The following is a 26,480-nucleotide window of genomic DNA, read 5'->3' as shown; positions in this document are numbered from 1 at the left end:
AAAATACTTGACTTAAAAATATATTTTTATATGTTCCTTACCCTATATAGTTTGCAGTGGTGTCCAAGAAAATATTTTAATGTCATGTTTTCATGCAAAACGAGAGAAAACAGTTTGATGGGCAGAGCAGTTCACAGTTAAGTTAAATTACAACATCAGCAATGTGGAAAATTTACCATGGAAGGAGGAAAAAAAAATTCTCATCTAACTCCTGTTGCATAATCACATGTCTGTTATCTGGTCGCTTGCTCAAATTGTGCAAAATGTGTACATTTTTTTTGCTAAAATTTGGTTCAGAAAATAAACAGGAAAGACACATTACTGTAATACTGTGCATCTGCATTGAAGATCCACCTCTTCCACTCATTCATTAATCAAGTCCTGCCTTCAGTTTAGATGCACATGGTTTTAGGAAAGAGTCTTTCCTGTTTTGTCTTCTACACTGAATTCAAATTATGAAAAAATGGCATTGACTTATGCTCCCGTTTGGTTCTGGAGTCTCTACGGCTAGTTGTTAAAATTTCTTGAACATAAAATTTTCAAAAAAACCTGATGGAGATTTAAAATCTGTGTTGAAGTTTTTCAAGCTGAAAATGTTGTTTGCATCTGACCTTAATGGATACTAGATCACTGTGCGCTTTGCCATTAATTTGTAGTCAGAAAAATTTTAAGATATGCAGACATTGCAGCCATGCTGTTTTTACTGTAATGGAAATTCAGTATTCAGTCAATGAATGTAGTGTCAGGAGTCATGGTTAAGCACTTACAATACAATAGTTTATTTTTGTATAGCCCAAAATCACACAGGAAGTATTGTATTGTATTCTTTTATTCATTTCTACATTGTCAACTATTTTTTTTTCCCTTCACATTTTACTCTTAGGTCACTTTATCTCTACAACTTTGAGCAGGAGCAGTGAGGTGCTGTGCAGCCACAGGAAATGGTTTCAGATGGCCTATCAAGCACAGTTGTATGCTACACTATATATAGCATACAATACACTATTATAGTACATAAGACACTGCAGTTGTTTCTTTGTATTACCATTAGGCAGATTTCAGTTTACTCATGAGTTACAACATCTGATCTTTTGTTATGTCACCTTTTTGGCTTGAATGTTATGTGCAGATCTTTCATATGATATTTGCGGATGTTTTCATATTTTTGAATATTTATGATTGCAGTGCCAGCATTTCTTATAACAACACATTTCAAGCAGTTTCTAGTCTGAAGCCAGCTTCAATTTCTGAACAGCACTATGCTATAATGAATGAAAAAATTTATTCGTGCTTCCTTCCAGATCAGAATTTCCAAGCGGCGTTGAATGCAGTCGGTGCTTAATCTTTGTTACTGATCCAATACATTTTGTTACTCCATTTTTAGGTAAAAGTGAGTATTACATAAGACATGGCAAATCTCTAAGGCAGGTTTTTAAAAATGGGAGTAATCATCTATTTATCACCTAAATGGCAATACAGGTTCTATGCCTAATCTCCTTTTTTCAATCAAATGCTGTTTGCTGCTGATTCCACATATAGAGCAATCTTTGGAAGAAATGCAGTTGAAACAAAATAGGAAATAGACTATTCTGGCTGCTAGTTGAAAAAGACATTAGTTTAGCAGATCTAGTTTGGGAATAATGTATGTGAATGGTGAGGAAGATACCATTAATACATTTAATGCTTTATAGACTGGGGGCTATTTTATGCAGTCCTTCTTTTTATATAGAATATATATGTATGTGCGCATATGTATATATGTATGTGCGCATATGTATACATAATATATAATATACAATACTGTGCAAAAGTTTTAGGCAGGTGTGAAAAAATGCTGTAAACAAAGAATGCTTTCAGAAATATAAATAATGATTGTTTATTGTTATCAATTTACAAAATGCAAAGTGAGCGAACAAAAGAAAATCTAAATCAAATCAATATTTGGTGTTGCTACCTTTTGCCTTCAAACCAGCATCAATTCTTATAGGTACACTTGCACAAAGTCAGGGATTTTGTAGGATTATAGTCTGGTGTATGATCAACCAATTATACCAAACAGGTGCTAATGATCATCAATGTCACACGTAGGTTGAAACACAGTCATTAACTGAAACAGAAACAGCTGTGTAGGAGGCTTAAAACTGGGTGAGGAACAGCCAAACTCTGCTACCAAGGTGAGGTTGTGGAAGACAGCTTCATGTCATGGCAAGATTGAGCACAGCAACAAGACACAAGGTAGTTATACTGCATCAGCAAGGTCTCTCCCAGACAAAGATTTCAAAGCAGACTGGGGTTTCAAGATGTGCTGTTGTTGCCCTTTTGAAGAAGCACAAAGAAATGGGCAACGTTGAGGATCGTAGATGCAGTAGTCGGCCAAGGAAACTTAGTGCAGCAGATGAAAGACACATCAAGCTTATTACCCTTCGAAATTGGAAGATGTCCAGCAGTGCCATCAGCTCAGAACTGACAGAAACCAGTGGGACCCAGGTACACCCATCTACTGTCCGGAGAAGTCTGGCCAGAAGTGGTCTTCATGGAAGAGTTGCAGCCAAAAAGCCATACTTCTGACGTGGAAACAAGGCCAAGCGACTCAAGTATGCATGAAAACCTAGGAACTGGGGTGCAGAAAAATGGCAGCAGGTGCTCTGGACTGATGAGTCAAATTTGAAATATTTGGCTGTAGCAGAAGGCAGTATGTTCATCGAAGGGCTGGAGAGCGGTACAATAATGAGTGTCTGCAGGCAACAGTGAAGCATGGTGGAGGTTCCTGGAATGTTTGGGGCTGCATTTCTGCAAATGGAGTTGGAGATTTGGTCAGGATTAATGGTGTTCTCAATGCGGAGAAATACAGGCAGATACTTATCCATCATGCAATACCATCAGGGAGGCGTATGATTGGCCCCAAATTTATTTTTGCAGCAGGACAACGACCCCCAAACATACAGCCAAGTCATTAAGAACTATCTTCAGCGTACAGAACAACAAGTAGTCCTGGAAGTGATGGTATGGCCCCCACAGAGCCCTGATCTCAACATCGAGTGTGTCTGGGATTACATGAAGAGACAGAAGGATGTGAGGAAGCCTACATCCACAGATGATCTGTGGTTTAGTTCTCCAAGATGTTTTGGAACAACCTACCAGCCGAGTTCCTTCAAAAAACTGTGTGCAAGTGTACCTAGAAGAATTGATGCTGTTTTGAAGGCAAAGGGTTGTCACACCAAATATTAATTTGATTTAGATTTCTTTTGTTCATTCACTGCATTTTGTTGATTATTGAAAATAAATGATTAACACTTCCATTTTTGAAAGCATTCTTTGTTTATAGCATTTTTTCAAACCTGCCTAAAACTTTTGCACAGTACTGTATATTGTAGCATATAATTTGTACTAGTTCATTCCCTTAGACACAAAATTCAATATTCTTTTAGTTTGTTTACTGTTTGTTTTATATGCAGTGTACAGTGTGTGTGTGTGTATATATAGCTTTATGTGTAAATGTGCCTTTTTATCTGTTTTATAGGTTATTATACTTGCAATTTATTTCACTTTTCATTTTAAACAGTGTTTTGAACCTAATTTTAAAAATTCATGAAATCGAACTACTTTACGTTTTTGAGATTTTGTATTTTCACGTTATGTGGAAAGACCACTGCCTGTTTTAGGTGAGAAAGATTACACAGGTGAAAGGCTATGGCTGTCTTATTCTTCAATGTGCCATTTAAAATTTTTCTATTATATTTATGTATTTTAAATGTAGTTAAAGAAGTTAGGAGGTACTTTAATAGATTAAAATGATCATTTAAAATAACAATAATAGGTCTACAAATATTCATAAATATTAGGCCTACAAAACAAAGGTAAGAATTTGTAAAGTATTAATTTTAAAGAGGTATGGGAGCTTAGATAAGCCAAGAACTGGCCTCACTGAGGCACTGTTTGGTGTGATTTAACCTGTAGTTACTGTAGTTTCCATGGGCTAAAACAGTGCAGTTTTGCTCTAAGGGATAGCATGTTGACTGTTTTACTTCTTTCTTTTTAACTAGAAACTTGCATCGACGGCAACTCCAGACAAAAAAGTTTCACAGAGAATTGGGCTCAGGTTGCGAAACCTTCTCAAGCTTCCAAAAGCACACAAGTGGTGTATATATGAATGGTTTTATTCAAATATTGACAGGTAAGATATATTAGCTTGCTTTATTTTTGCAATGTATTATTTAACCAGGATTGTTACGATATTAGTTAAAATATAAATTCAGAGCTTGGACACCGATAGTCTTTGTATGTCTGTATTGTCCTACCTGTACAAGAACTTTTTTATAGGGGACAGACCTGTAATTGTTAACTGTCACCTTGCATTACTTGTATTCTTTTGATCATGTCAGTTATTTTACAGGAATAGGCCTCCATCTACCATTTTGTAAATGAAAGTTTGATTAATGTTTTTTTAGAATTGAAACTTTTAAATCTTGGGGTAAATAATTGTCAAATATTATACAGTACTTAAGATTACTTAGATTGTATTTTTGTTTAGCTATTGCTTGGAAAAAAAAGAGCAATTGGTGGCACTTGCAATGTAGCTGATTAACTTCATAAGAGTCGTCTTCTTTCGGCTGCTTCCGTTAGGGGCTGACACAGCGGATCATCATCTTCCGTATCTTTCTGTCCTCTGTATCTTGTTCTGTTACACCCATCACCTGCATATCCTCTCACCACATCCATAAACCTTCTTTTAGGCCTTCCTCTTTCTCTCTTGCCTGGCAGCTCTATCCTTGGCATCCTTCTCCCAATATACTCTGCATCTCTCCTCTGCACATGTCCAAACCAATGCAATCTCGCCTCTCTCACTATGTCTCCCAACTGTCTAACTTGAGCTGACCCTCTAATGTACTCATTTCTGATCCTATCCATCCTTGTCACACCCAATGCAAATCTTAGCATCTTTAACTTTGCTACCTCCAGCTTTGTCTCCTGCTTTCTGATCAGTGCCACTGTCTCTAACTCATATAACATAGCTGGTCTCACTACCATCTTGTAGACCTTCCCTTTCACTCTTGCTGATATCCATCTGTCACAAATCGCTCCTGACACTCTTCTCCACCCATTCCACACTACCTGCACTCTTTTTCACCTCTCTTCCACAGTCCCCACTACTCTGTACTGTTGATCCCAAGTATTTAAACTCTTCCACTTTTGCCAACTCTACTCCTTGCATCCTCACCATTCCACTGACCTACCTTTCATTTACACGCTTGTATTCTGTCTTGTTCCTACTGACCTTCATTCCTCTCCATGGTCTCCTCAACCTGCTCCCTACTATCGCTACAGATCACAATGTCATCAGCATAACATCATAGTCCACGGGGACTTGTGTCTAATCTCGTCTATCAACCTGTCCATCACCATTGCGAATAAGAAAGGGCTCAGAGCCGATACATGATGTAATCCCACCTCCACCTTGAATGCATCCGTCACTCCTACCGCAGACCTCACCATAGTCGCACTTCCCTCGTACATATCCTGTACAACTCTTGCATGCTTCTCTGCCATTCTCCGACTTCCTCATACAATACCACAACTCCTCTCGAGGCACCCTGTCACATGCTTTTTCCAGGTCCACAAAGACGCAGTGCAACTCCTTCTGGCCTTCCCTATACTTCTCCATTAACACCCTCAGAGCAAACATCACATCTGTGGTGCTCTTTCTTGGCATGAAACCATACTGCTGCTCACTAATCACCTCACTTCTTAACCTAGTTTCCACTACTCTTTCCCGTAACTTCATGCTGCAGCTCATCAATTTTATGCCCCTGTAGTTACTACAGTTCTGCACATCCCCCTTATTCTTAAATATCGGCACCAGTACACTTCTTCACTCCTCAGGCATCCTCTCACTTTCCAAGATTCCATTAAACAATCTGGATAAAACTCTACTGCCATCTCTCCTAAGCATGTCCATGCTTCCACAGGTATGTCATCTGGACCAACGGCTTTTCTATTCTTCCTCTTCTTCATAGCTGTCCTTACTTCCTCCTTGCTAATCCGTTGCACTTCCCAATTCACTATCTCACTATGACAACTAAACCACAGACACGGGCTGACCATGAACTGGCAAAGGTGAACAGTTAGTGACTTGTTGGCAGAAGTCAAACCTCATTTCCACTGTATTAATAGCATTGAGCTTCAAGTTGTTATAAGTACACTATTCTACGAGACGGCACACCTCTTTGATAGAAAGACACGGCATTACTAGTAATGTGTCATCTGCAAACTTTAGGATTTTTACAGAAAAATAGGAGGGGTGAAAAAGCACAGCCTTGGGGGGGAGCCTATGCTAATTGATAATGGATTTGACAGATGGGGGCACAGTTTCACGTATTGCTTCTGGGCCATCCGATTTTTTTTTTTTATTTTTATTTTTTTTTGTGTATGCATCTGTCGTAAAACTGTGTGTGTGTGTGAGAGAGATTCAGTAAATGCAGCAGCTTTTCACTATAGCTGTACTCGAATCATGTATTTTATTTTTTTGTATGTATATTTTTATTGATTTAAGCTAGAAACCGTTAACATCCCATACAGTCAAGTCAAATTTAACAATTTTTGTCCTCCTCCACTTTAAGGCCATCTGGGAGTATACCAAACACAGCTGTTAATGAGTTAGGAGTGATTGTGTCACCAAGGCTGTCTGATAGGCATGCAAAGATTTTTGTCTTAAATGTTGTTAATTTGGTGCATGCCCAGAACATGTGGCCCAGTGAGGCTGGAACTAGGAACTAGGCTGGAATAGGTTGAATCTTGTCCTGGAAACATTTTTGTACAATTTTTAACAAGATAAATGTGCTCTATAAGATTTTAAGTTCCATCCATCCTTTATCCAACCCACTATATCCTAACTATAGGGTCACGGGGGGGTCTGCTGGGGCCGATCCCAGCCAACACAGGGCACAAGGCAGGAAACAAACGCTGGGCAGGGCACCAGCCCACCACAGGGCGCGCACACACACCCACACACTAGGGACAATTTTAGAATCGCCAATACACCTAACCTGCATATCTTTGGACTGTGGGAGGAAACTGGAGTACCCGGAGGAAACCCACGCAGACACAGGGAAAACATGCAAACTTCATGCAAGGTGGACCCGGGAAGCGAAACAGCAGTGCTACCCACTGTGTCACCCTTAAGAATTTAAGTTAAATGACTGAATACTTTGCACATATGGAGCTCGAGTGTATTCTGTGCACGGCTGCCTTCTACTCCTTATCTGAAATATTGAGTGACCGATCCTTTCCCCAATGTACTCTGGGGTCTTTATGATTGTTCAGTAATTCTTTTGGAATTGAAATAGGTGGAAGGTGAGGAAAATTGGTTCTGTATAGCAAAGTTTCTAGCTTGAAAGTAGTAGAGGAGTTGGCTTGATGGGAAGTTGTATTCGATGTTTAATTGTTCTTTGTATAAATGCCATTATCTATGTACAAGTCTCTAAGTGTTTCAATCCCAGACATTTTCCAGACATTGATGTTTGAGATGGTGGAAAAAGGTGTTTGTTATGTAGAGGTGCAACAGATGAAAGCTTTTCTGTCTTAAAATGCTTCCAACATTGGTTCCATATTCTGAGAGAATGAAGGGTAATTGGATTTTTAGTGTTATGTGACGGCAGTTTGTTTTAACTGGGGCATAAAGCAGGGAATATAAAGTACTGCAAGAATTTATTTCTATTACAGACCAGGCTTGTGAATGTTCGTCAATTTCTGTCATTGTCCAGGTGAAGGGTAGACCATCTAGTCCAGTCTTGTTTAATTTTTTCCTTGCAGTCAGCAAAATTTTGTTGAGAAAGAGCTTTACAGTATATTTACCTATAATATTTACCTTTTGATATTTAAACTGATCTGCTAAGATAAATGGGAAGGTGTCCAGTCCGATATTACGTGCTAGAAAATTTACTGGAAAAAGCAAGTTTTTATTCAAATTGATTTGAAGTTCAGATATCTTTGGAAAATATGCTAATCCTTTTAGGACTACTGACATAGATTTCATATTATTGCCAAGTGATGCAGCTATGCAACATTTTATGTTATCGCTAACGGTTATTGAGGTATATGGAATAAAATGTAAATAGTATTGCTCTCTTTCTCTTCACCCCCTTTGCTCTTCTGCAAGTGAGGCAAGCCACACTTTACGAAGTCCCTGTCCTCTGACATGCCAAGAGAAGGAGCACGTCTACAGCAAAATTAACCCCTGGCAGCAGTGTGAAGAAGTTTAAAACTGAGATCTGGTGAAGATACAGTCCAAATACAAAAGAGTAATGATATAATCTTAAACAGTCCAAATATAATAGACCAAGGGTATGATGTTTGTGTATATGTGTGTATATATATGTGTATGTATATGTATGTATATGTATATATACTTTATTAAAAACACTGTAAAAGCCTGTTTGTTTAAATAAAGTTTCACAAAAAGACAATATCTTGTTACTTTGTTGTAGCCAAAGTGTGCATATAATTAATGAGACCTTTCAATTTAATAACTGAAGCTTAAACAATAACTACTTTTTGGTAACCATTTAGCCAAGATGTAGCCATAAGTGGTCCAAGTGTACAGTGTAACCTCGGTTCACGGCCATAATTCATTCCAAAACTCTGGTAGTAAACCGATTTTGGTCGTGAACCGAAGCAATTTCCCCCATAGGATTGTATGTAAATACAATTAATCCGTTCCAGACCATACAAACTGTATGTAAATATATATTTTAAGCTTTTTAAGCACAAATGTAGTTAATTAAACCATAGAATGCACAGCGTAATAGTAAACTAAATGTAAAAACATTGAATAACACTGAGAAAACCTTGAACAACAGAGAAAACTAACTGCAATAGTTTGTGCTATTTCACTACGAACCGCCGGCTAAAAACACTTTCATTTATAATAAAAAAAAAAAAAAAAAAAGTTTTAAGCACAGGGGAAAAAAATGAACATTTGAAAAAATCCGTAATTTAATAAACCACCAAGAAAAGTAACATTGCAACAATGCACGCTACGAACTGATCGCTGTAAAGAGAAGTGAAAACAAAAACAAGCCCAGTGCATTCTTTAACTGCTTTCCTATGCCTTCCTTATGTGTCCAGCCCACTCTCTCTCACGCTGCTTGTGTGTGTGCGTCTGTCTCTCTCTCGCGCGCTGCCTGTGTGTGTGTGCTCTCTCTCGCGCTGCCTGTGTGTGTGTGTGCTCTCTCTCGCGCTGCCTGTGTGTGTGTGTGTGCTCTCTCTCGCGCTGCCTGTGTGTGTGTGTGCTCTCTCTCGTGCTGCCTGTGTGTGTGTGCTCTCTCTCGTGCTGCCTGTGTGTGTGTGCTCTCTCTCGTGCTGCCTGTGTGTGTGTGCTCTCTCTCTCTCTCGCTGCCTGTGTGTGTGTGCTCTCTCTCTCTCTCGCTGCCTGTGTGTGTGTGCTCTCTCTCGCGCTGCCTGTGTGTGTGTGTGCTCTCTCTCTCGCGCTGCCTGTGTGTGTGTGCTCTCTCTCTCGCGCTGCCTGTGTGTGTGTGTGCTCTCTCTCGTGCTGCCTGTGTGTGTGTGTGCTCTCTCTCGTGCTGCCTGTGTGTGTGTGCTCTCTCTCTCGCGCTGCCTGTGTGTGTGTGTGCTCTCTCTCGTGCTGCCTGTGTGTGTGTGCTCTCTCTCGTGCTGCCTGTGTGTGTGTGCTCTCTCTCGTGCTGCCTGTGTGTGTGTGTGCTCTCTCTCGTGCTGCCTGTGTGTGTGTGCTCTCTCTCGTGCTGCCTGTGTGTGTGTGTGCTCTCTCTCTCTCGCTGCCTGTGTGTGTGTGTGCTGTCTCCCTTGCGCTGCCTGTGTGTGTGTGTGCTCTCTCTCTCTCGCTGCCTGTGTGTGTGTGTGCTGTCTCTCTCTCGCTGCCTGTGTGTGTGTGTGCTGTCTCCCTCGCGCTGCCTGTGTGTGTGCTGTCTCCCTCGCGCTGCCTGTGTGTGTGCTCTCTCTCGCGCGCTGCCTGTGTGTGTGCTCTCTCTCGCGCGCTGCCTGTGTGTGTGCTCTCTCTCGCGCGCTGCCTGTGTGTGTGCTCTCTCTCTCGCGCTGCCTGTGTGTGTGCTCTCTCTCTCGCGCTGCCTGTGTGTGTGCTCTCTCTCTCGCGCTGCCTGTGTGTGTGCTCTCTCTCTCTCTCTCGCGCTGCCTCTGTGTGTGTGCTCTCTCTCTCTCTCGCGCTGCCTCTGTGTGTGTGCTCTCTCTCTCTCTCGCGCTGCCTCTGTGTGTGTGCTCTCTCTCTCTCTCGCGCTGCCTCTGTGTGTGTGCTCTCTCTCTCTCTCGCGCTGCCTCTGTGTGTGCTCTCTCGCGCTGCCTCTGTGTGTGCTCTCTCGCGCTGCCTCTGTGTGTGCTCTCTCTTGCGCTGCCTCTGTGTGTGCTCTCTCTTGCGCTGCCTGTGTGTGTGTGTGTGTGTGCGTGCTGTCTCCCTCGCGCTGCCTGTGTGTGTGTGTGCTGTCTCCCTCGTGCTGCCTGTGTGTGTGTGCTCTCTCTCGTGCTGCCTGTGTGTGTGTGTGCTCTCTCTCTCTCGCTGCCTGTGTGTGTGTGTGCTGTCTCCCTTGCGCTGCCTGTGTGTGTGCTGTCTCCCTCGCGCTGCCTGTGTGTGTGCTCTCTCTCGCGCGCTGCCGGTGTGTGTGCTCTCTCTCGCGCGCTGCCTGTGTGTGTGCTCTCTCTCGCGCGCTGCCTGTGTGTGTGCTCTCTCTCTCGCGCTGCCTGTGTGTGTGCTCTCTCTCTCGCGCTGCCTGTGTGTGTGCTCTCTCTCTCGCGCTGCCTGTGTGTGTGCTCTCTCTCTCTCTCTCGCGCTGCCTGTGTGTGTGCTCTCTCTCTCTCTCTCGCGCTGCCTCTGTGTGTGTGCTCTCTCTCTCTCTCGCGCTGCCTCTGTGTGTGTGTGCTCTCTCTCTCTCTCGCGCTGCCTCTGTGTGTGTGCTCTCTCTCTCTCTCGCGCTGCCTCTGTGTGTGCTCTCTCGCGCTGCCTGTGTGTGTGCTCTCTCTTGCGCTGCCTGTGTGTGTGTGTGTGTGTGTGTGCGTGCTGTCTCCCTCGCGCTGCCTGTGTGTGTGTGTGCTGTCTCCCTCGCGCTGCCTGTGTGTGTGTGCTGTCTCCCTCGCGCTGCCTGTGTGTGTGTGTGCTGTCTCCCTTGCGCTGCCTGTGTGTGTGTGTGTGCTGTCTCCCTCGCGCTGCCTGTGTGTGTGTGCGTGTGCGTGCTGTCTCCCTCGCGCTGCCTGTGTGTGTGTGTGTGCTGTCTCCCTCGCGCTGCCTGTGTGTGTGTGTGCTGTCTCCCTCACGCTGCCTGTGTGTGTGTGTGTGCTGTCTCTCTCGCGCTGCCTGTGTGTGTGTGTGTGCTGTCTCTCTCGCGCTGCCTGTGTGTGTGTGTGTGCTGTCTCTCTCGCGCTGCCTGTGTGTGTGTGTGTGTGCTGTCTCTCTTGCGCTGCCTGTGTGTGTGTGTGTGTGTGTGTGTGTGCTGTCTCTCTCGCGCTGCCTGTGTGCGCGCATCTGCGTCTCTCTCTCTCTCCGCGCTGCCTGTGTGTGTGCTGTCTCTCTCGCGCTGCCTGTGTGTGTGCTGTCTCTCTCGCGCTGCCTGTGTGTGTGTGTGTGTGTGTGTGTGTGCTGTCTCTCTCGCGCTGCCTGTGTGCGCGCATCTGCGTCTCTCTCTCTCTCGCGCTCCCTGTGTGTGCGCATCTGCGTCTCTCTCTCTCTCTCTCTCTCTCTCTCTCTCGCGCTGCCTGTGTGTGCGCATCTGCGTCTCTCTCTCTCTCTCTCTATCTTGTTCGCTGCACAGGAAATGCACTGGGAGAGACTGAACATGTACAAACCGAAAGGGAAACTGGCTTGTTCGTATACCGAGTGTGTGGTCGTGAACCGAGGCAAAAGTTTCGTGAACTTTTTGGACGTAAACGGATTTGTACGTGTACAGAGACATTCGTGAACCGAGGTTCCACTGTACATATATTTAATAAAAGAAGTATCAATGTAATTGCAGTTTCATTGGAGGGGGGTGGCCAAAAACGAAGTAAAATATAAAATAAAGAAGAAAAATTTATAAAAATACAGCAAATTTCTCTTTACAAATGGTCTAAAATGCAAGCTTCAAATAGAATCTTCTTTGCCTTGCCATAACACAGTGTGACTCATGATCTTGTGTTTCAAAAGAAAGTTGGGATTAGTCTTCTCGGCTCTTTACCTGCTTCCTTTGGAGAACTAAAAATGTAAAACTGATCTTCAATAACCACTTTCAGTTTGGCTGGGTACAAAAAGCTGTATCTGATTTCAGCTCTGTGTAGGCGCTGTTTAATGCTGTAGAATATGGTGCATTCAGCAGCGGTTGCAGGTCAGCAATCTGGGAAAATACAAATGCGGGTATTTTCAAAAATCTTTTTTTTTTTTTTTTTTTTTGTCTGAGAAGGAACATGAAATTTTGTTTGGCCTGTAGTTTCTCGAAACTGACAATTAGGCTTTTTTGGTTTGGAGGCATTTGATCCACATATATATGGTAGGCTGCAAAGATCTCGACATCCAATTTAAAATCCTCTCCAGTTGTTTTAGATAATAGGTCAGCTATGAATTTCACTGGGTTTGGACTTTCCCTTTTTTCTGGAAGACCTTAATTTCTGATGTTGTTCCTTTTATATCTATCTTCCAGTGTTGCCAGTTAGTCCGCGAGCACTTTGCATTCTGATTTTTCAGCCATAGTGTTTTCATCTGCGGCGGAAGCTGATTGTTCAACTATTTCAATATGGGTCGTGAACATGTGCTTAACATCTTCAACCTGAGCAGCAAGTACTCTAACTTTACTCTCGATAACTTGCTTGTATTTTCCTGTATTTTTTCATCAGGTTTTTATAGCATTTCTGTAAAGGTTATAGTTAGTGCTGGGCGGTATACCGGTTCATACCTAAAAGTTTTTTATTTTTGTTATGATATGGATTTTTCTTATACTGCAACACCAGTTTAAATTGCCTGAACAACGTTCGGAACGTGGCGCAGCGGGAAACTGTTCAAGTGAGGACCTTTTTCACTGCTACACTGCTAAATATGGGGTGGAGTGGTGACTCCGAGGCTAGGGATCTGCGCTGGTATCCCGAAGGTTGCCGGTTCGAATCCCCGTCACTGCTAAAGGAGATCCTACTCTGCTGGGCCCTTGAGCAAGGCCCTTAACCTTCAATTGCTCCAGGGGCGCTGTACAATGGCTGACCCTGCGCTCTGACCCCAAGGGGTATGCAAAAACTAACAAATTCCTAATACAAGAAATTGTATAAGGCGAAATAAAGAACAAAAAAAAAATAGTGTAGGTATTGTGCAGTGAAAATGGACCGAGAACATTCCGAAACTGAAGCTGTAGCTGACGATAAAGTTGAACATGATGATATAGAAGAACTTTTGCCGAAAAAAAAAAAAAAAAAAAGTCACGTCCGTTGCCTGGAGATACTTTGGATTTAAAAGGTCGGATGTGGACCGTTATGTTCAAATGTGTGAATACTGTTTCTATACTACTGGATAATACTGCAAGCCAAGTTGTACTTGTTTTATTTGTTTTCAATACAGTGTTACGTACATGGGTAATGTGTAATAGTGTGACGACATGTTGACTTTAATCTCGACATTTCTACATTATTCTCACCGTTTGTCAAGATTAAAGTCGACATGTTGACTTTATTCTCGTAATTTGTCATTAAAGTAGAACATCGTAAACTAAACTTCATCGTAACATGAATATTTAATTTACTAGATTTTCTCAAACCCCGTCATAAGTTATATAGCACATTAAATGTTTTGTATTGTGTTTCCCGAGCCATGTTAAATTGGTACATGCTTCTTAAACTGACTTCCTCTTGTACTGAGGAGGCGCCACAGCAATCGCTGCACAGAATACATTCACTTTGTGATATTCCTCCTCTCTGAACATTTAGAATGCTAAGATAAATACTTGATATCATTTTCATGTTGAAATGCATTAAATCATGTATTAATCATGTGGGGGCACGGCGGCGTGGAGGTTGCACTGCTGCCTCACAGCAAAGGTGTCTCGGGTGTACCCTGCCTTGAATTTGCATGTTTTTATGGTGGGTTTACACGGCGTGCTTCAGTTTCCTTTCAAAGTCATGTCGGATATGGGGTTTTGAAAGGCTATATTGACCCTGCTAGTGTATGTTTTGCTCGTATTCACCCTGCAATGTGCTGGCAACTCGTTCAGGATTTGCTCCTGCCTCACACACAATGCTTACTGGAATGGGCACAACCCTGAATGGATGGCATAATTAAACATGTATAAAGAAGATATTTGTAAAGCTCTGAACACTCTGTGGGCTAAGTTTGTGAAATTAAAACTAGTTATAAAATACATTTATCGTGTGGTGATTGGTTATGTGGAGAAAGAAAAAGGAAGGATAGGAACTGGGGTTTTGGTACGTCAGACAGACAGCACGTGTGCAATAAAGAAAGCCCGCTCAGAAGAAGAGCCATTGAATTCTGTGTTCATGTCTCCGACCACCAGATCACAAACCCAACATTTACATCATCCATCCATCCATCCATCCATTTTCCAACCTGCTGAATCCGAACACAGGGTCACGGGGGTCTGCTGGAGCCAATCTCAGCCAACACAGGGCACAAGGCAGGGAACCAATCCCGGGCAGGGTGCCAACCCACCGCAGGACACACACAAACACACCCACACACCAAGCACACACTAGGGCCAATTTAGAATCACCAATACACCTAACCTGCATGTCTTTGGACCGTGGGAGGAAACCCACGCAGACACGGGGAGAACATGCAAACTCCACGCAGGGTGGACCCGGGAAGCGAACCCGGGACATTTACATAATATTTAAGTTAAACCTTTGCGATACCCATTCATACATAGTTTTTTCAAGCCTCGTCACACCTGCCATAAAGTTCTTTACACTGAACATACACCTTGTTGACCCCTTACTGTGAGGGAGCAGCACTACCGCCTCACTACCATGCATGTTTTAATACCTGCTTTAATGCATTTCATCATGAAAATGATATCAAGTATTTATCTTAGCATTCTAAATTTTCAGAGAGCAGGAATATCATGAAGTGAATGGATTCTGTGTGGTGATTGCTGCCGGCGCCTCCTCTTAGTGCGGAGGAAGTCCGTTTTAAGAAGCATAGTGATTAACAACTCACAACACAAAGCATTTAATGTGCTACATTAATTTATGACGGTGTTTGAGAAAATCTAGTAAATTAAACATTGATTTTAGGATGAAGTTTACGACATTCTACTTTATTCTCGCCATTTATTTTATAATTAAAGTGGAAATGTTGACTTTAATCTCGAAATAAGCATCAAAATTAAAGTGGAAATGTCGAAAGTCAACATGTCAACTTCATTTTCGACATATAGTTTTTTGTTTTTTTTTTCTTCACTGTGGCCCTAATACGATTCAGTAGGGCTATACCACAAATAGCATCATAAATGCAAGTTGCAGTTTTATTATTTATGTAAATAGCTTAGCTTGAAGCAAGGTCCATATTAATGCAGTCTGTCTAAATGATGGTTCAGTTGGTAAAGATGTCATCACCAAGTTGTACTTGTTTTATTTTATTTTAATTTGGTGAATACTGTGTAATGCACCTGGGCTTGAAGTCTTGAAGTACTAGTACAACTATCAGTTGTAATACTATTATTTATTTTATTATATATTAGTTTAAATATTATGCAGTTTAATGATGATAAAGCTGTTTAAAAAGTCACTTTAACATGTCAGTGGACAGAGATGGTTAACATTAACAAAGTGTAGTTGATTTACAAAAAATATTTACTATTTATTCATTTTCTAAGACATGTTCAGTGCAGTACAACTTTGACAAGCACCTCTGGATATTTTACTAAGTCTAAATGCCTCTTTGGATGGTTGAAAATATGTTGTCAAAATTATAGTTTTCGTGGTTTGCAAAATTTGTTCAATAAAATGGTTCTATACTTTGACCATTAGTGCCACCCCCTTGAAAACTATCACTTTATGGGGCTATGCAAGCCTGTATTAATACTTGTGTGCACATTAAAATGTTTTTTTTTGTACAATGTACAATGCTTATGACAGTGGAATAGGTTATTCTTGGCCAGTCTACTGTAGTAATTGCAGTGGAAAATGTGGTTAACATCCAGTCATGCATGGGGAAAAAATTACCGTCGAATACTGTGAAACCGGGATAATTTAGAAAAATACCGTAATATAGAGTTTTGGTCATACCGCCCACCCCTAGTTGTAGTAAAGTTAGTACTTAAATATTGCTCCAGGTCTTTTATATCCTGATACAATGTCTCATTTGTCTCATTCAGGACCTTTATTTCCTTCTTTATTTATCAATTGTTGTTCTTTGAATTTCACCTTATATCATTTATGCCAACCTCCAGCAAACCCCAACCCATAACCCACGAGCAATGGGATCATTACCTTTAGCTTGGAGAGTGTGTTTCAATCATCCCTGATGTCCTTATGCCAGGTTGCGAGTTCAGTAAGAGATAATGTTGCAGGGGGAATTAGCCGAAGTTGACAAATGGATGAAAAGGCCATGATCGGCTCCAGTGATTCTCCTGGAGTAGACGAATACTCCTTGCTCGTTTCGCTCCCACTAACGCTCTCGGCTGGAGCTGATGCTGCCGTGTAAGGTCCTGGCAGGTCTATATCTTCGCCCATCTGTTCCAGGTCAGCCTCTGGGAGGTCGTACCGTGAACTTTAGGCTGGTTTAAATTTGATGCTGCTTTTGCTGCCTTATCCTTTTCCTTCTGAGCCCCTTGTTTACTACTCTTGCTTATTTGTACTTGCATATAGTATTATTAAATCCCCTTGGAATGAATTAATGCAGAATATCTGAAAATGATTTTTTATATATAATAGAATATAATATAATATAAAAAAATCTTAAAATAACAACTGCTACTAACGGAGCTCCCCCATACTTGTCCATCTCCAACTGACAAGATTAATTCTTATATAATTATTTTAAAGGCAGCTCATTTTTGGTCAAGTACCATCTTCTATTGGTCCTTCCTTGTTCACAAAGAAAGCTCATTTTTAATTCTTGTATTCGCATACATTGTTGGATCTGTGAAAGCACTACAAGTAAGTTGCTTCTCTGCTTTATACATGCCACTCTTTCCATTCACAGTGCTCCATCTCATGTGTTGTCCTTTACTCTTGTCCTATTAATGCTGGTAGTTTACTTTATGTTCCAAGCATATAAAAACATTGCAATGCAATTTCAGGTGAGTTTATATACTTTTTTTTTTTTTTCTCTAACTGAATAAATGAAGCACCATTAGTTTTCAGAGTATTATTTTATTGCATGCACAGGAAAAAATACAAGTAATTATAAGTGAGATTTTTTTTCTGTAATCATTGTATAATTGTCTGGAGGAGAGCGGTTCACATTTGAGTAAAAACAGTATATGTAAGTACATATATGTCACGACCATTTCAGTATAGCTGTACTCAAATCATATTTTTATTTATTTTTTTCTTAAAGCCCACTTTTCTTTCTTTTGACTTTTTCCATCTTCATATTTGTACCGCTGTTTGCTCTGTTGTGTTAGAAGGTAATGTAACAGCCACTCCCCACCTCACACCCTCGTACACCTTTATCGTAAGAGCATCCCTTATCTGTAATGGAGCGTTTGATCAGAAGAAAATATGAAGCTGGTTTTAAATTAAACGTTGTTGAAGTAGCGAAAGAAATTGGTAACTGCTCCTGCAACAAAATTCGATGAATCAGAGAAACTGATGCGAGATTGGAGGAAGCAAGAAATTTTAAAAAGTCGCATTTTTGAACGGGTTTACAAGGTGGGGTCTGATTTTATGATAGGTCTTGAAACCGAAAAATCAAACTTTTATATGCGAGTATATACGGTATGTATTTCTGCAGCCAAGAGTTGAATGTCAAGTAGGAGGGGCACTGTTGAGTGAGAGGGGGACATACTTTACGGGTAGGATAAAGTTTTCAAAAATAAATTTCATCACACATGAAAAAGTTAGTCATGAATACGCTGATGGTTTTTGAAGTTTATGCTATATAGTAGGACAAATATACAATTTAAACAGAATTGACAGGAGTAACAAGTGCTAAGCCATGTTCCCAAAACACAGACCTAGACCAGAACAGCGAGCCTAAAGGCATGTTGATTTCAAGTTGTCATTTTTAAAACTTCACTTCATGATGAGAGTTTTTTTTCAATCTCCATTGCATACTGCAGTCAACTTTTAATCATGATTTCAAGTGCATGCTCTAGTGTCAAGTTCACACACTCAGGTTTTGTTCTTAAATTCATGTAGTCAGAAGCCCCAACAGCAGCTGCCTAGTGCATAGCAATTGTAGCCACCTGCCATTCAAGAGCCCCGACTTTGTTTCCATTTTCTTGTTTTCATTTCACATTCTGGATTTTTAATGTGAATTATTCACTTCGCTCTCTGCATTTTTAATCTGCATTACAGGCTGTCATCGATCTTGCCTAAAAGAATGCAGTGACATTCACCTTCCTATTCTTATCACTTGCTGGTTGGCTCGCCTCACCTACCCGTCAGCAGTATTGTTTATATCTGCAGTGTGTTATTGTAATATTGAGCACGCAAATAAACTCTTGCTTTTGTTTTTAGCTTGAAGATGCAGTACACTTAGCAGACAGTTCTTCGGGTTCAAATGCAGGCCATCCTTCCCATTAAAGGGGAACAGTGTTTAAATTACTTGAACAATTTGCACCGTCAGCCTCCGCTGCCAGGTGGCCAAAACATCAAGGGCCTCATGTATAAACGATGCGTATGCACAAAAATGTTGCGTAAGAACGTTTCCACGTTCAAATCGCAATGTATGAAACCTAAACTTGGCATAAAGCCACACACATTTCCACGGAGCTCATTCCCTGTCGTACGCAAGTTCTCTGCTTGGTTTTGCAGACTGGCGGCACCCAGCGTCAAAGCAGTGCTTCTGTTCCTCTTTGGTTATCCTTTCTTTTTTAGACCCACATCCCTGACGCGGCTTTATAAATGCACTGAAATTAACCGCATGTTGTTAATTAGTTTAATGCATCTGATTGTAATTAACCTGTAACAATATAATGGTCCACAGAATGGTCAAACTATTCCAAATACCATAACTGCTTTAGCGCTGTTACTCTCACTGCACCTTCTTCTTTCAGCTGCTCCCGTTAGGCGTTGCCACATCTGATCATCTTTTTTCCATATTACTCTCACTGCACCACTCAGAGTATTTATATCACTGTATCTGAGTGTGAATCACAGCTGTACAGCAGCTGATCGGAAAGAGAATTATCGGTATACAGCATCAAGCACACACTGCCTCAGCCATGCTGTCTATTGAACTGCTGTCATGTGACAAACGCTTCAGAGCCTTTCCTGTACTGACCTCGCAGTTCAGAAACAGTTTCATCCCAAGCACTCTAAACGCACTGTCCATCAAGTGCTCTTTGTAGAACTGTTTGTACTTATAAGTACAATTACCTCACTGTATACTTGCGGTACAGTTTTATAATATTACACAACCTGAGCCACTTTATAAAGCGCATTCTTACATATGATGACAATATCATTTTTAAGATGAAATCCAGCAAAATATGTTTATTATACAGATAAAACTTTAACTACACGGTGCACAGTGCTGGCGAACTGCTGACGCTCTGTTCACGGATTGTTCCTGCCTCGCGCTGTATTCTTGCTGGTACTGACATAAAACTGGAAGGATAGATGGATCGAATAATTAAACACGTACTACGAAGATATTTCAATGTTCCTTAAATGTTTTGAACAATCAGCATTCTAAGCTTACAAATGGCTTAACATCTATTACAGAGCTGATTGTGTGGCGATTGGGTATTTGGAGAAAAGTAAGGACAGGAATTGGAGGTTAGTATGTTTTGAAAGAGACCGTACTGCTACAATAAACTATTTCATCGAAGGTCGCACATGACGCAGCAAGCATCTTGCGTGAGACATGAATAATCACTGCGCCACCGTGTTCCCATGTTTAATAACACGCTTTAACTCCTATCATCTTGAAAATATCACATATACATCTCAGTATTTTAATTATTCAGAGAGCTGTAATATTACGAATATAATGGATTCTGTGTCCAGTCGGAGGAAGAGAAAGCCCGGAAGCACACAGTGATTCACACACACGGAGCACATAGAAGATCAAATACAGAACAAAGCATTTAACGTGGTACTTTAGTTACGATGGGATTGAGAAACTAGTAAATTAAACGATTTAGGATGAAGTTTATGATCTACTTTAATGACAAATTACTTGATTAAAGTGGAAAGTGGACATTTCGTGCTTTTTTCCCCTCACTGTGTGCCTTTTTTTTTTTTCTCTGTAGCCTAATAAGCTTTCATGTGACACTCAGACGGTGGGCTACAACTCACCTTTTCACGGCGACTTTGATATGTGACAACTTCTTTTTTTTTTTATTTCGGGCACTGTGCGACTTTGTGAACTTGAGCTTTTGAGTTTCTCCGAAACGCTGTGTCACTCGATCAACTTCCTTTTGTTGTTTATACCACTGTTTAAACCAACAAATAGTATGTTTTTCCTTGCCTCCACTTGATATTCACTGAAATTCTTCTGTGTTCCCTCTTGCTTTTGCCATTTTCTTTTCACAGAAGGCTGAGCTTAAGGGCTATTTATATTGATTTGCATATTCAAAGAGGCGTAATTCTGGGAGGAGTTTGGGTGGGACAGCAGGCACATGCTTGTGCGTTACTTTTCACGCTGACCAGGATTTATGGAGCGGAAGAACGTGGAAGTTGGTGTTTGCACAGCTTTTATGCATCTGGATTTTTTTTGTGCGTAAGCACATTTCCACTTTTGTGCTTACATCATGTTATGGTGTGAATGCGTTATGCATGAGGCCATTGGTGTGTCTTTCTACTTTTTACATGTGAATCAATCGATTTTTTACAAGAATAAAGACAAAAAATAAAAGCTAAATGTATTTGTTTATTTTAGCCTACTCTTTGCACAAGATAATCATGGGCTGGGATTTCAAGCCAGCAGTTTGGTCCTGTGTATCAGGCAGCGTGCACAATTACAAGAGATTTCCTTCCCAGTTTACATCATTATCAATTAGATGTTAACCGGGCATAAACCCCTCACTCAACATTCCACCTCCTACTCGACATTCGACTACTGGCTACAGTGATACCTTTCTCGCAGCATCAGACTAAATCTGCAAGTTTGGTATGAATTTGAGTTTTTTGTCTCAAGATAGGCAAGGTAAAAAAAAAATTTCACTAGTGCATTTTAAAAGGGAATTTTTGAATTTTCTGTGCACTCTAGCTGAATCTAGTTGATATCTCAATGAAAATGTAATGTTTTTGATTAATTTTCCTGAAGAATAAGTGTGAAAATCTGGAACAAAATCAGCCAAATAGGTGCAAAGCTGTTTCAAGCAGTATATTGATAGGAGTACTTTTTGCATTATTTACAAATGCATGGTGAAGTCTAGAAATGAGGCCAGATTACAGAATGTGTTAGGCTAATTTTTATAAGATGAATTCTATTAATGTCCATGAAGTGTATTAGGATTTAGTGTTAGCAGGGAAGAAGCTAATATTATTTTGGCTATGTCTGCTAACACCAGGTCTCAGGAGGAGATCAATGTTATCTGATTCTCCAGTGGCACAACTACCCAGAAGTAAGAGGCCCACTTTAGTGAATCCAACAATCAGCAAAAAGTTTTTTTTTGTTTGTTTTTTAAGCTTGTCTTTCCAATGAGGGTGAAAACTATACCCTCTCTCATCAATTAATTCTGTTTAAGGCATGTTAATTCACAGTATTTTGTGTAATTTTATAGTGTATTTTAATGACCTGTACTTTACAAAACTGTAAATAATTAAAATGTTGGGGCAGAAGACTTACATATTTGAGTATTTGATTTTATTCTGTGTAAATATTTTATTTTACAGGCCTTTGTTTGAAGGAGACAATGACTTTTGTGTCTGCTTAAAAGAATCTTTTCCTAACCTAAAAACCCGAAAATTAACTCGTGTGGAATGGGGAAAAATCCGAAGATTAATGGGAAAACCAAGAAGGTAAATGATTCTTGATAGATTGTATTTTTTGTCCTTTTTTTCCCATTTCTGATTTTGCTCTCTTTCTTGATATAAAGTGTACTTTACCATAAGTTGAGGCAAAATTGTTAACAAGAGTTCTTTCTGTGCATGTGCCTGGGCAACTTGTGATTTGCATGTCAAAATACAGTAGATTTCCTTACTGTTAATCTGTATATAATCACTATTCCAGCAAACCTTGCACTGGACGGGAGTTCCTTCCAGTACTGGTACTGCACTTTACACATGACTATACACCTGTCTCTGAAGAGCGCATAAAATGTTTTGCAAACAATTAAACATAGTCCAGTTCATAAAGCCCTGTTTTGTTTGGTATTTGCTAGGTTCATCTGCTCTTCATCCAAGTACGGTGGAACCTCGGTTCACGACCATAATTCGTTCCAAAACTCTGGTCGTAAACCGATTGGTCGTGAACCGAAGCAATTTTCCCCATAGGATTGTATGTAAATACAATTAATCCGTTCCAGACCGTACGAACTGTATGTAAAAATATATATATATATATATATATATATATATATATATATATATATATATATATATATATATATATATATATATATATATATATATATATATATTTTTTTTTTTTAATTTTTAAGCACAAATATAGTTAATCATACCATAGAATGCACAGCGTAATAGTAAACTAAATGTAAAAACATTGAATAACACTAAGAAAACGTTGAACAACAGAGAAAACTAACACTGCAAGAGTTCGCGCTATAGTGCTAGGAACCACTCGCTAACCACTCACTTTTTTTTAAATGAGTTTAAAGCACAGGGGAAAAAAATGAACATTTGAAAAATCCGTAATTTAATAAACCACCAAGAAAAGTAACATTGCAACAATGCAGGCTACGAACCAATCACTGTAAACAGAACTGAAAACAAAAACAAGCCTTCTCTACCTTATGCGTCCCTCCCTTGCTCGCGCGCAAGCTCTCTCTCTCGCGCGCACGTGTGTCTCTCTCTTGCGAGCCTGGAGCGCCTGTGTGTCTCTCTAGCGCGCTCCTGTGTGTGTGCACGCCTCTCTCCCCCGCACGCTCCTGTGTGTGTGTGTGCACGCGCCTCTCCCCCGCACGCTCCTGTGTGTGTGTGTGCGTGTCTGTCTCTCTCTCGCGCTGCCTGTGTGTGTGCGCAGCTCTCTCTCTCTCTCTCTCTCTCTCACGCTGCCTGTGTGTGTGTGTTGCGCTCTCTCACTCTCTCTCTTGCTTGCTGCACAGGAAGAGACTGAACATGTACAAACCGAAAGGGAACCTGGCTTGTTCGTATACAGAGTGTGTGGTTGTGAACCGAGGCAAAAGTTTGGCGAACGTTTTGGTCGTAAACCGATTTGTACGTGTACCGAGACGTTCGAGAACTGAGGTTCCACTGTACATATATTTAATAAAAGAAGTATCAATGTAATTGCAGTTTCATTGGAGGGGGGTGGCCAAAAACGAAGTAAAATATAAAGAAGAAAAATTTATAAAAATACAGCAAATTTCTCTTTACAAATGGTCTAAAATGCAAGCTTCAAATAGAATCTTCTAAAATGTTGTCAGTGTTTCTGATTCAGCTACTTAGTTCTGTGGTTTTTTTTGTTTTTTTTCAACATCCTCACAACTGTTGGTGTGAGGAAGTGTTTCCTGGTTTCCATTTTGAATGCAGAAATAGTATCATAGTTTCTGCTGGTGTCTAAGTATGTGATTCACAATTTAACTTTGAAAATTCTGCAGCTTTAACCGTGCCATGACTAAAGAGGGCACATGCTCTCTGGGATTTTTTTTTTTAAAGTGAATCTGTACATATCACTTCCCAGTATCCATAGTGGAAATATTAAGAAAAGAGGAACTTGCTATAAAAGAAAGCATATATATGACTTGCTTTTAAACAGTTTTCACTCCTAATAGACATTGCAGTTTATACACAAATCGGCCACAACATTAAAGCCACTGATAAGTGCAGTGAACAGCATTGATTAACTCATTACAGTGGCATCTGGCAAAGGATGGGATATGTTGGACACCAAGTGAACAGTCAGTTCTTGAAGATAATGTGTTGGAAGCAGGAAAAATGGGCAAGCGTAAGGATCTGAGCGACTTTGACAAGGGCCAAATTTTCATGGCTAGACGACTGGATCAGAGCACCTCTAAAATAGTGGGTTTTGTAGGATGTTCCAGGTATATAGTAGTTAGTACTTGCCGAAAGTCGTCCAAGGAAGGACAACCACTGTACCAACAACAGGGTCATGGGTGTCCAAGGCTTATCAATGTGTGTGGTGAGAAAAGGCTAGCCCGTCTGGTTTGATCCTATAGAAGAGCAACTGTAGTACAAATTTCTGCAAAATTTAATGCTGGCCATGAGAGAATGGTATCGGAACACACAGTTCATACATGGATCAGAATGCCAATGCTGACCCTGTCCAGTGCCAGCAGAGCCTACAATGGGCACATGAGCATCAGAACTGGACAGTCTGAATATACAGAATGTTTTATTTTAGATCATGTTGGCGGTTGTGTACATGTGTGTTATTTTACCTAGGGAAGAGATGGCAGCAGGATGCACTATAGGAAGATGGCAAGTGGAGGTAGTGTGATACTCGGGACAATGCTCTGGTGGGAAATCTTGGGTTCTGGCATTCGTGTGGATGTTACTTTGACACGTACCCCCTACCTAAAGATTGTTGCAGACCCAAACTTTTGTATATAGTATTTACTTTTTATACAATTGTGTTTTTTCTTTCCCATATTAATTTTGTATTTTTCGGATATTCATTCTTCATGATGAGTTCACGTATGTGTAACTAAAAACTGATGTACTTGGCATTTTGTTAATAATGTAGTTTAATAATATCTACCCCAAACTACTGTTTAAACTTTTTACTTTATTCTTTTTGTAACAAGTTGAAATAAGTCAGAATCTGCAATTGGTTGTCACAAGCTGCCCCTTCCATGCTTGCTGTGTTACTGCCTTCTGGTAGAGAGAGAGGGAGAGGGGAAAAGAATAAAGACATACCAACAACAAGTAAGAAAACACATGCTGCACATTTGAAGCCCCACCTTCCAATGTTTAAACATTAATTAGCTGAATAAGCATTAAGTATTAAAATAACTATCAGACCTCTCCAGTGCTCACCTGAATGCATAAAAACATTTTCAAAATTAAACATGCAAATTCTGAGATGTAATTTGACACTAAGTTCAAAATTCTGTGTAAATGTTTTACGCTTTTCTGATTTACACTTTTCTGACTGATTACTAAACATTTACTAGATTGCTTGGATTTTAGCATCTCTGCTTGTTAAATAGCATAAGCTTATGGATCAGTTTGGCTGTAATGTTTTGATAAAAGTCTGCAGTTTAATCAAATATAGTTCCTTATGTCTTGTTTCAAAGATCTGTGCATTACACATCTTACTCTAATACACACTGAAAAACTTTAACACGTACAAATATAGTAATCTCCAAACACACAAACTCTGTACTTTGCTGATGAGTTTCTCCATCTTGGCTGAATATATAAACAAAAATTTGGTCTTGGCAATAATGATGTCAGGATGGCTCTGCCTGCTGGGGCTCCACCCACAAGGCATAGAAACTGGAAACACATTTAGAGAGATGTAATACAAATAAATACCAAACAAATCTAACAGAAATAACCATAAAGCTAATCTCACTTGCCCAAATGTGATTCTCAAAGGAGAATACATGTCTGGGGATATCCATGTTTTAAAAAAAAAAAAAAAAAAATGTGTAGTGAATAGCATCCTTTCTAAAGGCTGTGCCCACAGAGCTTCTTCCTAAAAAAAACCCAAGCCCAATTCTTCCAGTCTATGTACTTAAAGCCACTGGGGTTTCGGAGAGAGAGAGAGAGCAAAAGAAACTGAACAAAAGACTTGACACTGATAGAAAATAAGCTAAAATTGCTGTTATCAATTTAGGAGCTTAGTAGCACAAAATAAATGAAGCTTAATGATACAATTTGTTGTTGCTTTTTTGTAGTGAAAGCTGCAGCATAGACACACACACACACACACATGTAACAACTGCTACTACTGGGCTTCACATGTTTGAGAAGTGCTTATGTATATAAACGCAAAGAATTATTATTATGTCTGTGACGTCTTTTGTCATTTTGACAATTGTATTACTATAAGGCATAACGACAGCAAGTAGAGTTTAGATAAGCATTGTGATCTATGTAAACAGTACATATTAAAACGCTACAGCTACATTCTGGCAAGGCATGTTTGCATGTCTAATTAGACCGTAATATTAAATTCCTTTAGTTATTCGTATAGACATGCAGTTAGGAAGTTGTATCTTGTGTAGCTTTGTGCTTCTTCGGCAGATTTGATTCAGGTGATTTGA

At 40.3% G+C, this 26,480-nt stretch overlaps 1 protein-coding gene across 3 annotated transcripts in view; it reads left to right on the top strand.

Moving 5' to 3' along the window:
- The window catches only part of lin9 (lin-9 DREAM MuvB core complex component), a 322,562-nt gene that overhangs the window by 119,869 nt on the left and 176,213 nt on the right, over nt 1-26,480 (top strand). For all 3 annotated transcript variants that reach the window (XM_051924272.1, XM_028797293.2, XM_051924273.1), the window contains exons 5-6: nt 4,044-4,174; nt 21,961-22,086. In XM_051924272.1, the coding sequence (XP_051780232.1) occupies nt 4,044-4,174; nt 21,961-22,086 (257 nt within the window). The remainder of the gene's footprint in view (nt 1-4,043; nt 4,175-21,960; nt 22,087-26,480) is intronic.

This window comes from Erpetoichthys calabaricus, chromosome 3, assembly GCF_900747795.2.
Source record: "Erpetoichthys calabaricus chromosome 3, fErpCal1.3, whole genome shotgun sequence".
Classification (NCBI taxonomy): Eukaryota; Metazoa; Chordata; class Cladistia; order Polypteriformes; family Polypteridae; genus Erpetoichthys; species Erpetoichthys calabaricus.
This window is presented reverse-complemented; position numbering and strand designations above follow the sequence as displayed.